This window comes from Hemicordylus capensis, chromosome 4 (assembly GCF_027244095.1).
Source record: "Hemicordylus capensis ecotype Gifberg chromosome 4, rHemCap1.1.pri, whole genome shotgun sequence".
NCBI lineage: Eukaryota > Metazoa > Chordata > Lepidosauria > Squamata > Cordylidae > Hemicordylus > Hemicordylus capensis.
Window position 1 is genome coordinate 148,880,960 of NC_069660.1, and position 12,808 is coordinate 148,893,767.

The following is a 12,808-nucleotide window of genomic DNA, read 5'->3' on the forward strand; positions in this document are numbered from 1 at the left end:
CTGTGCCTCATATGCCATCACTATGCAGGCTCTGATCCATCTGGCTATCGTTGAGGCGGTAACTGCTGACCCCATCGATCGCGGATTGAAAGATATGAACAAGGAGTCCGTGGTGCGAAAAGCTGCAGTCCTACTGATTTACTTCTTCAGACACCGACGAACGTCCAACTTATGCCATAACTTTTCTTGCTCATGGACCGGATGCGGGCAGAAGGACGGTAAGAATACGTCTTGAGATTGATGAAAGACTGATGGAAGCTTTGGACGTACAAATAGGTCCGGGATCAGCCGGACCACCTCTTTTTGGAAAACACAGAAGGATTTTCCAATCGACAACGCCCGCAGCTCTGAAATACGCCTGGCTGAGGTAATTGCCACCAAGAAGGCTAACTTAAAGGACAAGGTCTTGAGTGGTATAGACGAAATAGGTTCGAAAGGAGATCGTTGGAGAGCCTTCAGGACCAGGTGCAAATCCCATGAGGGAAACCTGTGAATGACCGGCGGCGACAGCAAAGTAGCCCCTCTTAGGAACCTCTGAAGGTGGGTAGCCTTGGGCGGAAGAGCGTGTTCCTTTGGAAACCAAAGCGACCAATGATGCTGCCTGGCATTTCAAGGTATTGGGTCTCAGTCCCTTTTCTAAGCCTTCTTGTAAAAATTGCAACATCTTTCAGCGTTGCTGTGCCCCTAGGTATGGAATGCCGTGATGTCCAACGGAGAAAGGCTCGCCAGGTATACTGATAAATGCGGTTGGTAGATGGTCTGCGCGATGCTAGCATAGTACGAAGAACCCCTTGAGAGTATCCAAACTGGTTCAGGAGACCCCTCTCAGTTTCCAGGCAGTCAGCCTTAACCAACCCGGGTTGGGATGACAAACAGGCCCTTGCGACAGGAGGGTCTCGCTGACCGGCAGTTCCCAGGGCGGTGTAACTGCGAGGTGTACCAACTCCGAGAACCACGGTCTCCTGGGCCAAAAAGGTGCTATGAGAATGATGTGCGCTTCTAACGTCCGCAACCTTCGAAGGACCCTGGCCAGCAAGGGTGTAGGTGGGTAAGCATACAACAGGCCCTTTGGCCAGGGACTGGACAGAGCATCCACTGCCGCTGCTTCCTTGCAGGGAAACCTTGCCATGAAGCTTTCCAGCTGTGCATTTTTTTTGGAGAGGCGAATAGATCTATTATGGGCATGCCCATCCACTCCGTGACCTGCTTGAAGACGGCTTGGTCCAGCGCCCATTCCCCGGGATGGATATCTTCCCTGCTGAGCCAGTCTGCAACCCGATTCAGCTCCCCCTTCAAGTGGTGTGCTGTGAGGGACTTGATGTTCTTCTCTGCCCATGCAACCAACAAGTTGGCCTCTAGACTTAGTGACTTCGATTGGGTTCCCCCCTGACGATTCACGTGGGCCTTTGCTGTCACATTGTCCGTTTTGATGAGGACGTGACGGTCCTGGACTGTGTTCTGAAATGCCTCCAGAGCCAAGCAGATGGCCCGAAGCTCCCTCCAATTGATGCTGTGCTGACTTGCGTCTTTGTCCCAACGACCTTGAGCCGAGAGGCGGAGACAGTGTGCTCCCCAGCCCCAGTCGCTTGCATCTGTGGTTATCAGGACTCTTGGGGGGGTCCAGAAATTCCTTCCCCCGGAACAGATTGTCTGGACTGAGCCACCAGCGAAGTGCCTTCCGAAGCTGAGGGGGCAGGGTGAGAGACAGTCTTTTCTTTTGTGCTATCTGCAGTTGAAAGGGGAGCAGGAACCATTGAAGTGGGCGCAGGTGAAAACGCGCCCAGGGAACCACTTCTATAGTCGCCACCATCAGGCCCAACACCCTCGCTAGAGTTGCTAGAGGGGCAGATGGAGGACCCAGGATAGACCTTATTTCCTGAGTAAGCGTAGTGAAGCGATCCCACGGAAGAAACAGACGGTCCTCGATGGTGTTGATTACAACGCCCAGATGCCGAAGAGGATGGCTTGGCGTCAGCTGGCTCTTTTGCCGGTTTATCAGGAACCCATGGTGCTCCAGTTCTGCGATGGTCGTTTCCAGGTCCTTTTTCGCCTGGTCCATTGCGTTTGATTTCAGAAGCAAGTCATCTAAGTACGCAAAAAGATGAATTCCGCGCAGACTAAGGTGTGCCACCAGAGGTGCGAGGACCTTGGTGAAGATCCTGGGTGTGGCTGACAGACCAAAGGGTAGTGCGGTGTACTGGAAGTGGCCTCCTGCGTACTTGAAGCGTAGCATTCTCCTGCTTTCCGGATGTATTGACACGTGTAGGTACGCTTCTCTTAGATCTATTGAGGTTAGAAAGTCCAGGTGTTGCAAAGTTTCCGATATTGACCTCAACGTTTCCATCCGGAATCGCTCTTTTTTTACGGATTTGTTCAAGAATTTCAAGTCGAGCACCGCCCGCCTTGAACCGTCCTTTTTGGGGACGGTGAACAGTATAGAATAAACGCCCCTCCCCTCCTGGCAGGTTGGAACTGGTTCCACCGCCCCTATATCCAAAAGATGATGGATGGCCTGAAGCATTTCGGAATGCTTCTGCCAGGATCTGGACCTTGGGGTTGGGAGGAACCTGCGGGGAGGAGGGGCATCCAGTTCTATCCTGTAACCGGACTGAATCACTTGTAGTACCCAATGGTCTGTTACCGAAGAGGCCCAGGCGGGGAGGAATTGCAACAAGCGGCCCCCCAGCTGAACCGGATTTGAGTCATTGCGGGGACTTTGGCTTTGATTGGGTAGATGACTGTCTGAAGCCGCCTGCACCCCTGTAGGAGGCACGTTGACGACCCCAGGAACCTCTTTGCAGCCTATTGTCCCTGCCCCGGCCCCTAAAGGACGGGAAACCTCGGAAGGGCTGAGATTGCTGATTATTTCTTTTAAAAGGTGGCCGATCAGGCTTGCACCCAGCAGTGGGCATGGTCTTGCGTTTGTCAGTAGACTCTACAAGAACATCCTTTAAGGCCTCCTCCCCGAAAAGTTTTGTGGCGTCATAAGGCACCCTGGTAAGGTTACTCTTGGAGGTGCTATCTACAGCCCAATTCTTAAGCCACAGATGTCTCCTTCCCAGAACTGAGGCTGCCTGTACCCAGGAAGAGTATCTTATAGAGTCCAAGGTAGCGTCTGCTATAAAAGCCTGAGCTTTTTGTATTTTAACCAATTGTTGCCTAAACCTCGTGGAATCCGCTGGGGGATCATTCAACAAATCATCTATCCACAGCAGAGAAGCTCTTGCTGCCATGGAAGCAGCAGCTGCTGCCCTGGTGGAATGCGCAGAATTCTCATGCGTACGCTTAAACGCTGACTCAGCTTTCTTGTCAGCTGTGTCCTTCAGCATGACCTCTCCGTCCCGCGGGACTAGGGAATTCGACACCAGTTGCACAATTGGAGGATCCGTACAAGGTGTCTTGAACAGCTCAGAGGGTTCCTTTTGGAAGGAATAAAAACGGTTAGAAATAGGTAACGGTTTTTTATTGGCTGCAGGTGCTTGCCACTCCTGTTTTACCACCTCCGCGAATAAATCAGGTAGGGGCAACAGAACGTCTTTCGGTTTTGCTCTAGGAAACACCCTGTCCCCTTTTTCAGCAGCCTGCGTTTCGGGGTTTGCATTTTGCTGAAGCCCTATAGTCTTAATGATTCTAGTCATGAGAGGAGTGAAGTCCTCAGCTACAAAAAGTCTTTGGGAGACAGAAGCATTTTCACCTTCCTCTCCTCCTAACCATTCCCCATCCTCTCTGTCAGGGAGTTCGGGGTCCTGAGGTGAGTCCCTGTTCCTGATGGGTCCCTCCTCCCCTTCTGACTCTAAAGGTTGGGAGGGGATTACGTTAGGTTTCCTCAGAGGTCTGGGGTCCAGTGGCTTTGGGTCTCCAGATTCATGGTCAGAGATATCAGAAGAATGCGTGCCACTCTTACATGTGGGAGCCTTCTTTGATTTAAGATGCTTGCGCTTTGCTTTGGCATTTTTAGGAGGGGGGCTAGCGGAGGTACTAGAAGTACCACTATCCGAGGAGGATGGGTCCCTCTTCCTAAACCAAGCCTGCCACTCTGGGGGAACAGACTTTGGCATCGCTATAGTCATTGGGGTTGTAGGCACCTCCCGTTCCCCAACCGCCATTTTAGGGGCCCCAGTCACTTCCCTGAGAGAAGTCTCCACAGACGAAGAGCCCGCCAAAACTCGCTCCGACTCCTTCAAAATGGCCGCCGCATCGTCGATTCGTGCCGTTTTTGAGCCCTCTGCCGCCATCTTGCGCCTACAGTGCTCTTGTGCCTCCGATAATGCTCTGATCTCCGCAGAGGAAGGCGGAGGGTTGGCGCACGGGAGCCGGGAAAACACAAACTCTGTGGTAGAGGTGGATGACCCGGTGGCCCTCTCGGCTGCTCGCCGGGCCGCTGAAGAGCGAGTTTCATGGCCCAAAGGGAGAAGACTCGCGGCGGACCCAGCGGCGAACGGCGCGGACTGCTCTAAGGCGGCCGTCACCATCGCAGCAGCGTGCGGCTGAGCGGAAGCCTCTGGCCGCGTCCCTGTGGTAGCGGGCGTTGAGGCGATGGCGTGGCTTGCCGGAATCGGGTGGGCAGCCGTGATCGTTGCAGCGGGGGCGGAGCTTGCCTCCGCGTTAGCAGGGCTTGCCGAAGCGGGAGCTCCAAAAGCCCTTGAAAGCCCTGGCCCGAAACCACAGCGCTGCATTCCCCTCGGCACTAACACTGTTCTCCACCTCAAACCGCACTCCATACAGCGGGGGCAGGAGGGGGAGGGAGCGGGGGAAAGCCGAAAAACAGAAATTTTTTTTTTGATAGAAGCGACAAGACTGAGGAGAAAAAAGGGGAACAAGGAATAGAATAAAGGATAAATACTGATATTTAGAGAAAAGGTTGAGGAGAAGAAAAAACTGCTGTCTGGAGCTAGGTGAGGACAGAAAGAACTGGGGTGGGGTTATCCCCCTCAACCCGAGTGGGCGTGTATCTTTCTGTCTTCCAATCAGATTCTGTCCTGTCTCAGACCTAGTGGGAGGGGATAACCCGGAGATGTCCCTGGCAGCAAGAACTGAGAAAGAGTAGTCAACAATGAACAGAGTTTTAGATTTCAATGTGGGAGACAAAAACTTGGATCCCTCATAATGCTCAGTGAGGTCACTTAATTATTCCCAATAGTTATTTATTTTATTTATATATTACATTTCTATAACGCCCAAAACTCGCATCATAGACAATATGTTTATGTATTGCCTTTCCTCTAGCAACCTTAACTCAGTATAGAGATTTTCAGCAGGGCGACAATGTTTAGCTGATTAATCAACTAGATTAATAAATTACAGACCACATGATTGATTTAAAAAGTGCCCCCAATGGTTAGTTTACACACACACACACACACTTAGTGATTTATTTATTTAATTAATTTTTAAGATTTGTATCCCGCTCTTCCTCCAAGGAGTCCAGGGCAGTGTACTACATACTTAAGTTTCTCCTCACAACAACCCTGTGAAGTAGGTTAGGATGAGAGAGAAGTGACTGGCCCAGAGTCACCCAGCAAGTATCATGGCTGAATGGGGATTTGTACTTGGGTCTCCCCAGTCCTAGTCCAGCACTCTAACCACTACGCCACACTACAAACTTTCAAAGGCTTTCCTCCTTCTTTGCCACACAGGAGGGAATGCCTCTACTATTGGCCTGGGGACAGAGTTCAGCGGTAGAGCATAGGTCCCAGGTTCAATCACTGGCATCTCTGGGAAAGAACTGTCTGAAGCACAGAACTGGAGAGCCCTTGCCAGTCAGTGTAGAGACAGATAGCCCAATACTAAGCTAGACAGACCAATGGTTTGACTCAGTATAGGGCAGCTTCCCATCTACTACGATGGTGCCTGTTGAAAGAGGTGTAGATAGTAAATACAAGTACAAGTAAAAATACACCTTTCCCCCTCAGAAATAGGGTCCTCAGTGACATGCCAATTAAATTATTTAATTGACTAAAACTTAGTTTATGAACTGCCTTTTAATCAGGCAATATCTCTCATTTCCAGGCAGCCTCCTATTCAGTCACTGACCAAATCTATATTGGCTTGGCTTCAGTGATGTTGTGAGATCACAGGCCTCAAGACCAGCGTTCCCCCTAACAGGGATTCCCCGATGTTGTTGGCTACAACTCCCATAATCCCCAGCCAAAGGCCATTGCAGCTAGGGATGCTGGGAGTTATAGTGAACAACATCTGGGAATCCCTGTTAGAGGGAACGCTGCTCAAGACCACACCCTGGGATTTCTCATCTACCTCACAGGGAATTGTGAGGATGAGCACTTGGTGCATTTAAAAGTGCTTAATTAAGGGTAGGGTGAGAGACATTGAGCCCTTTCTCATGATCAGTGAGAAAGGGCTTGGGGCATGTGGGGAGGAAGCCTGTAAAAACTTGCTGCCCCACAAATGATTGCCCCTTCTGTGCTTGGCCCGTGGATCACACGCTCACACAGACACCAGCTTTCCCCGGCAGCGCAGAGAGTCGGGGGCCAGGGAGACGCATCCCGGCACCTGGAAATCCCATAATGCACCATGCGAGTGCACGGTGCTTTGTGGGTATCCCCCCAGCACCAGCTGGGAGGCTCGCAGACTCCCAGCACCAGCAGTAAGCAGTTGCAGCTGGCAGATAATTAAAAAAAATGAGGCTAAAGGGGTGCTCACTCTCTTAACCCCCTTTAAGAGGCTGGCCTCTTTGGCAGGTTTGCTGCCGCAGCTCCCAGCAGTTCTTATAACCAGCCAAGCCCAGACTTGGCTTTCTTAGCTCAGTTTTGACTGATCTTAAGAACAGCTTCAGTGTGTTTCCTTCAGTGGGTCAGCAAGTTTGGAGGATGCAGGCCCTGTGGAAACTCAGAAGATGCATTTAAACAGAAAATAAATGCCTTTTCTTGCTGGATTCTGGTTAACACATTAGTACAGAGGCGTAACGATAGGGGGGCAGGGGGGCACGTGCCCCCGGCGCCATATTTGCAGGTCATGTGGGGGGCGCCGCCATGACCCCTGCCGATCCCCCCCCCCATTTTTTTTAAAAAAAATTGTAATAAAAATTTCTCCGGCCGGCTCAGCAGCAGCAGTCCAAGGAGTGCGTCGGCGCCCCCTCCCCCACGAGCGGTCCCTTCCGTGCGGTGCCCGCGCCCCCCATTGCTTTGCTGGCCTTGGACCTGTTTCGCGCCACCACCACCCTGCCCTGCACTCCAGCCTGCCTGGCTCTTCTCCAAGGCTCTTACACCACTTCCTTGAGGTCTCCCATCGGCTAGGGCCGCTCCTCCCCTGAACCGGCCCGCCCACTTCCCGGGGGCCCTTTTAGAATCAGCGGGTTTTCATGGCGGAGTTAAAGATACCATCTGGAGCCTTATAAATCCAGTCCCCGCTGCGGGGTTGGCACTTCATTACAATGAAAGATTTTAGTGCACTTTACAACCTCCCCGGCCCGCGCCGACAGCACAGCAGGTAATTAAAGCAATAATTGCTTCTGATGGCGCTTCCTAAACGAGGAAACTTTGGTGTTAACCCTGAGAGCGAGGGGGTTGGCCAAGTCACGAGAGTGGAGAGGGAGGAGCTTTAACTTGTTTTACCCACTACGTGCAAACAATATGTATGCCTTAAAACCCGCTCTTCCGCGTGTTTGTTTGAAAGTAAGCCCCTGTCATCGTCTTCGCTGAGCGAAGAGTCCCTTTGCAACGAAAGTTCAGGCTTCAGGGCACGGCTGGAGGCGGAGAGCCTCCCGCACTGTTTCTTGGGCGGAGCGTTGCCGCCGCCTTTGGCCAGCGTGTGTGTGGTGTGTGTGTCCTGAGCCGCGCACGCTTTGCAAAGTCCTCCGCGGGGCTGGCTGGAGAGAGGGTGGTCTGGTCGGAAAAGGCGTAGGAGGGGCGCTTGCTTGGTTGTTTGGCCAAGAGACACCCACGTCCTTTCTGAGTTACGCCCCTGCACCTTCCCTCTCATTCTCAAAAAAAAAACAACCACCTTGTACAATATGATGCCTGAAAGGGGCTCTTGCCCTTTAAAAGTAAGCAGCCTGTGCCTGAACCTCATTCCGCTCATTCGTTCCCCTCCCTCCCCAGCCCTCCGCAACAGTTCATACGCAGAAAGAAACATCACAGTACCTCTATCCGGATTTTGAATGCGTGTCTTATTATCGCATTCAGATTTAAGATGGGTGTGATGATCGCACTGCGACCCATAAGTCTGTTAAATCGAAATTTAGGTTGCTAGCATGACTTTAATGTAATCACACTAAACTGGTCTAAAAGCAGATTCAAATGCCCTGTGGATCGGCTGTTATTCCTCTGTTTTTCATTTTCATCTCCATTGGCGATGCTTTATTTTTCAAAAGCCTCTAAGAGTAATCAAGAGAACCAAAGCCACAGGTGGTGCCCTCCATTCTGACGGAGAAAAAGACTTTAAAGGCTGGCAAAAGAGGTAGGGAGGGGAAAGACCCACTTTCAGATATTCCAAGAGAATTATCCAGATCCTATGTTTCAAAATTCTGCCTGCAATTTGTCCGAAAGGCTGGTAGGGTACACGGTCTCACATCAGGTAAAGCCATTAACTAGTGACGTTTAAAACGACATCGCTTTCATGTCTTCATAAAGAGCAGCTCTCTGTAACCCGGGATGGGGGTAAGGGTGGGGCTGCTGCTCGTTTTGATCTACCCCTCCTCAAATCACAGCAGCACACAGATTTAATCAATTAAATAAAAGGCACAAATTGTGCCGAGAGTGGAGAGGGAGGAGCTTTGGAAAGGCAGACGCTCTGCCCCCGCGGTTGCCTTGAGGAATCTTAACAAGGTGTCAGTGATGTGTCTAAGGAACGAGCGTGTAAGAAGTTCCGCTTTGATTTGCAGTGATGTCTGACTCTGAGTAATGTGTACGTGAGAGAATATGTTTATTGGTGTGTATATATGCTAACTGAGCAAAGAGGTACCTTTTAAAGTGGTTATTCTTTTATATTTACGAGGGGAGAGCAGTGTCCCTATTCAAACGCTGCACAACATCCTTCCTTGCAGTGGTTGTTGCTGGTGCCTGCCAATGCTTTATGTTCTTTTTTAGATTGTGAGCACTTTCTAGACAGGGAACTATTTTTTTTATTTATATATATTTTTTCTGTGTAAAGTGCTTTGAGAACTTTGTTGAAAAGCAGTATAAAAATATTCAGAGATGTATTACAACTGGATGCGATTTCTCTTCCCCAATGTATGTCCCTGTAAGTGATTGTGTTTGAATGTGTGAAATATGTGCAAATGACATAATTTAAAAACAGCAACAATGAATCTTTGCGTAGGACTATTCACAAGGAAGTTTATAAGCAGATTATTTCATTTAGATAGACAATTTGGCTCAGCAAGAAGAAGCCCCAACTTATTTGATGCTTGTTGATTACATTATCTATTATATTTGTTCTCTTCCAAGTTCAGAGCAACCTGCATAATCTTCCTGCTTTGTTCTCACAACAACCCTGTAATGTAGGTTAGGCTGAGAGATCATGACAAGCCCAAGATCACCCAGCAACTTGGCTACCTCATGATTCTTCCTGCCTTACTGCTCTATTTCAACATCAAAGTGGCAAAAGAAGTTTCATGAAAGTTTAATTAACACAGCATACAAACTTGGATATGGTGTTGGTTCATAGCACTCCCACTGCTTTGTATCTAACCGTGGACTCCTTTAACTGCTGCCAAACTGAAGATTAATCCCGTGTTTACAAAGCACTAGGTTTATCCCTGCCAAAAACGCTGTTCCATGTTTCGTGGTTTATAACGCCATCCACAATTCTCTTCTTAATTTTTTAAGGTGATTAACATGCTATATATTGAAGCAAGCAGCATCTCCACAGAAACTCATGCAGCAGGCTCACAGAGTTGTGCAAAAAGCAAGAATAAAACACACTTCCATGGCTGGAAATGAAATGTGATCACTTTCTGTACCAGGCAGAATGTGAACATAGGCAGGCACTGGTGGAAGAGTAGATTACGTGTCAGTCAGATGTATGTTGGGGGGGCCGTGGGGGGGGGTGCAATTTCAGTGCTTGCCCTGGGCGCCGTTTCCCCTAGTTACGCCTCTGGATTAGTATCTTACTGAATTGAAACCTAAATGTATATTAATACTAAACTAAAATAACTTTAACAGATTCTGATTTGTTTGAATACACAATAAGAAACAGAGAGCAGAATCTTTTGCATTAAACATTTCTCATTTGGATGCAGCCAACCAACATCTTTTTTTAAAAAAAAAAACAACAATCTTACCATGAACATTAAGATTGAAATATTTTTTGGCACTTCCTGCTGTATTCTCCACAATGCAGACATATCTGCCTGTATCTGTTATTTGGGAACTGAGGATCTAGAGAGATAAGATAAAAATATTCAAATGGGATGTTTTTTATTAAATAAGTAAATCTGTTCTCTCTCTCTCTCTCTCTCTCTCTCACACACACACACACACACCCCAACTAAATGTTCAAAATATGTATCTAACTATAATTCTCATCATACTAACCTATTAATAAATTATGTCAGGTCCGTGAAAACAAGAAACACTTTTTCTCACTGACCTCTTCATTTATTGCCAATAATCTCATTGAGGGGGTGGGGGAATAGTGAAGAACCAGGACAAGAAACAAAGTCATTATTTAAAGCTCTTTAAGTGACTATGGCTGGCCATTTAAAAAGTGGTAACATATGACATATGGCAAGTCACCTGCTCATATGGTCAGGAGCATTTTGCCAGGACTGTATTACTGATTGCAAATGTGTGGGGGAAAGACATGGTAAAATTCTCCTTACATGGATTTTTGCTTCAAATAGCTAGCTTCCCACAAGGCCATATATGTTCAATATTATACCATCTGGTGTGGTATTTGAACAGCTATATTCTATTTATCTGTTTTTACATTTGCATCCCACTTTTCTTCCGAGGAGCCCAGAATGTTTATCCTATGTTTACCCTCATAACAACCCTGTGAGGTCGCTTAGGCTGAGAGATAAGTGGCTGGCCCAGAGTCTCCCAGTGAATTTCATGGCTGAGCAGGGATTGAATCCTGGTCTCCTTGGTCCTAGTCCAATTCTCTAACCACCTTCCTTCACCTCCTCTCTTCCCAGCACTGTTTGTGCCACCACTAGCACATCCTCACCCATTCCAGTCTGGTGGAGCAGAGAAGGAGGGAACTCTATGATGAGCACTCTATGGTGTCTGAAGTATGAGCTGTGTTAAAAAGGGAAGAGGTGGTGGCAGGGGGAGCTTGCACATTCAGCACTGACTGCTGCTGGAAACGGGGGGCAACAGCAGCCTTAGCATCAGTGTGCTGAGGTTGGTCAAGGGGAGCAGCTGCTAGACAGCAGGATTTTTCTAAATCAACGTGATAAAAACAAAGTAACCTAACAAAACATGACATGTTTTTATCAGAAACTTTGGTTTTATCCATATACAGTACACATTCTGATCAATCAAATCAGAGTCAGAAGATTAATTGAAAGATTTATTCAAGTGCGTGGCAGCCCTAGAAACCTGTATGTTGTTTGTCACTGATATTTCATATGTATCAGTCTTTGTCCATTCATCCTCTTTCATTTGGCTATAGATGGGTGATTTTGATAGAAAGGCATTATTCCCACATTTTAACAAACTATCATGGACTTTGTGTTGCCTTCAGTAGAATTGTACATAGGATTCCAGTTATACAGAAATTAAATGATGGATGATAAATGGATTATAAAGAGTAGAGAAACAATTGTTTACCTTTCACATAACACAGTGGGGCGATTCACACGACCACACTCACGCACAGTCGGGCGGCGGGGAAAGCAGGGTTCAACCTGTCTTCCCCTAGACAATCCTTTGCAGCCCCTGCAGTGTGCAAGCCGCACGCCCACACAACCAGCACTGTCGGGAGCAGCATGAATGACGCTGCTCCCGGCAGCACTGGTCAACAGAATCCCATAGGGCACCATGCAGTGTACAGGAGGATTGACCCAGGGGATGAGCACTTTAGCCGCCTGTCTCTGAGGTCATTCACACAATCAAAAACTGTGTTCTACCTGGGTTTGGGAACTGTGTGTACTCCCAATTTTTGATTGTGTAGAAGCAAGGTTAGAGGAAAACCTCGGTAGAAGTGATTGTGTGGAAACAAGGTAGGAGAAAAAGCTACCTAGGTTTTCCTCTAACCTTGCTTCCACACAATAAAAAATTGGGAGTACGCACAGTTCCCAAACCCAGGTAGAACACAGTTTTCGATTGTGTGAATGACCTCTCTGTGTCAGCACAAGACACAAGCAATTCACACTGACACACGATCCCAGGAGCCGGGTTAAGGGCGTGTTTGCACTGTGGATTCTGGGGATTCTCATGGGCCGCCAAGCCCAGCCAAGTTCCTGAGAACAGCCTCAGTAACTAGTGTGCTGTGGCAGTTTTGGCAAAGTTAATAAGTAAATAAACCTAGAGGAAGATGAGCAAGGACTGAGGAAGACACTCATGTTTGAGCTAAGGAAGGGGATGGTGAGGTCCTGTATTCTCAGAGGCTGTTCAGTTCTCCAGAGAGTTAAAGTTTTTGTGTTGTTGTTGTTTGCCATGCAAACTGATGCCTTCATGGCATCAATAATAATAATCATAATGTCCATCATGGTGGTCAATAATAAAGTCAGCACGACCTTGCAGCAAGGGTTTCAGTGTTAAAACCTTTTAAAGTTTCCTTTCTTTTCAAGTGAAGCCATCAGCAAACATTTTGCTACTCCTTAACAAAACTTAGAAGAGCTGCCAGAGGTCAGACAAAATTACATCAGGAGCTTCAGATTGCAAAATGTGTTCAGATTCAACTT

At 48.2% G+C, this 12,808-nt stretch overlaps 1 protein-coding gene across 13 annotated transcripts in view; it reads right to left on the reverse strand.

Annotated features, from left to right (window-relative positions):
• HMCN1 (hemicentin 1) overlaps window positions 1-12,808 on the reverse strand; it is a 409,401-nt gene that overhangs the window by 111,334 nt on the left and 285,259 nt on the right. For all 13 annotated transcript variants that reach the window (XR_008305548.1, XR_008305547.1, XR_008305549.1 and 10 more), the window contains one exon: window positions 10,241-10,337. Coding sequence is in view for 9 of the 13 variants with exons in the window: in XM_053242914.1 (XP_053098889.1) it covers window positions 10,241-10,337 (97 nt within the window). In the remaining 4 variants the exon portion in view is untranslated. The remainder of the gene's footprint in view (window positions 1-10,240; window positions 10,338-12,808) is intronic.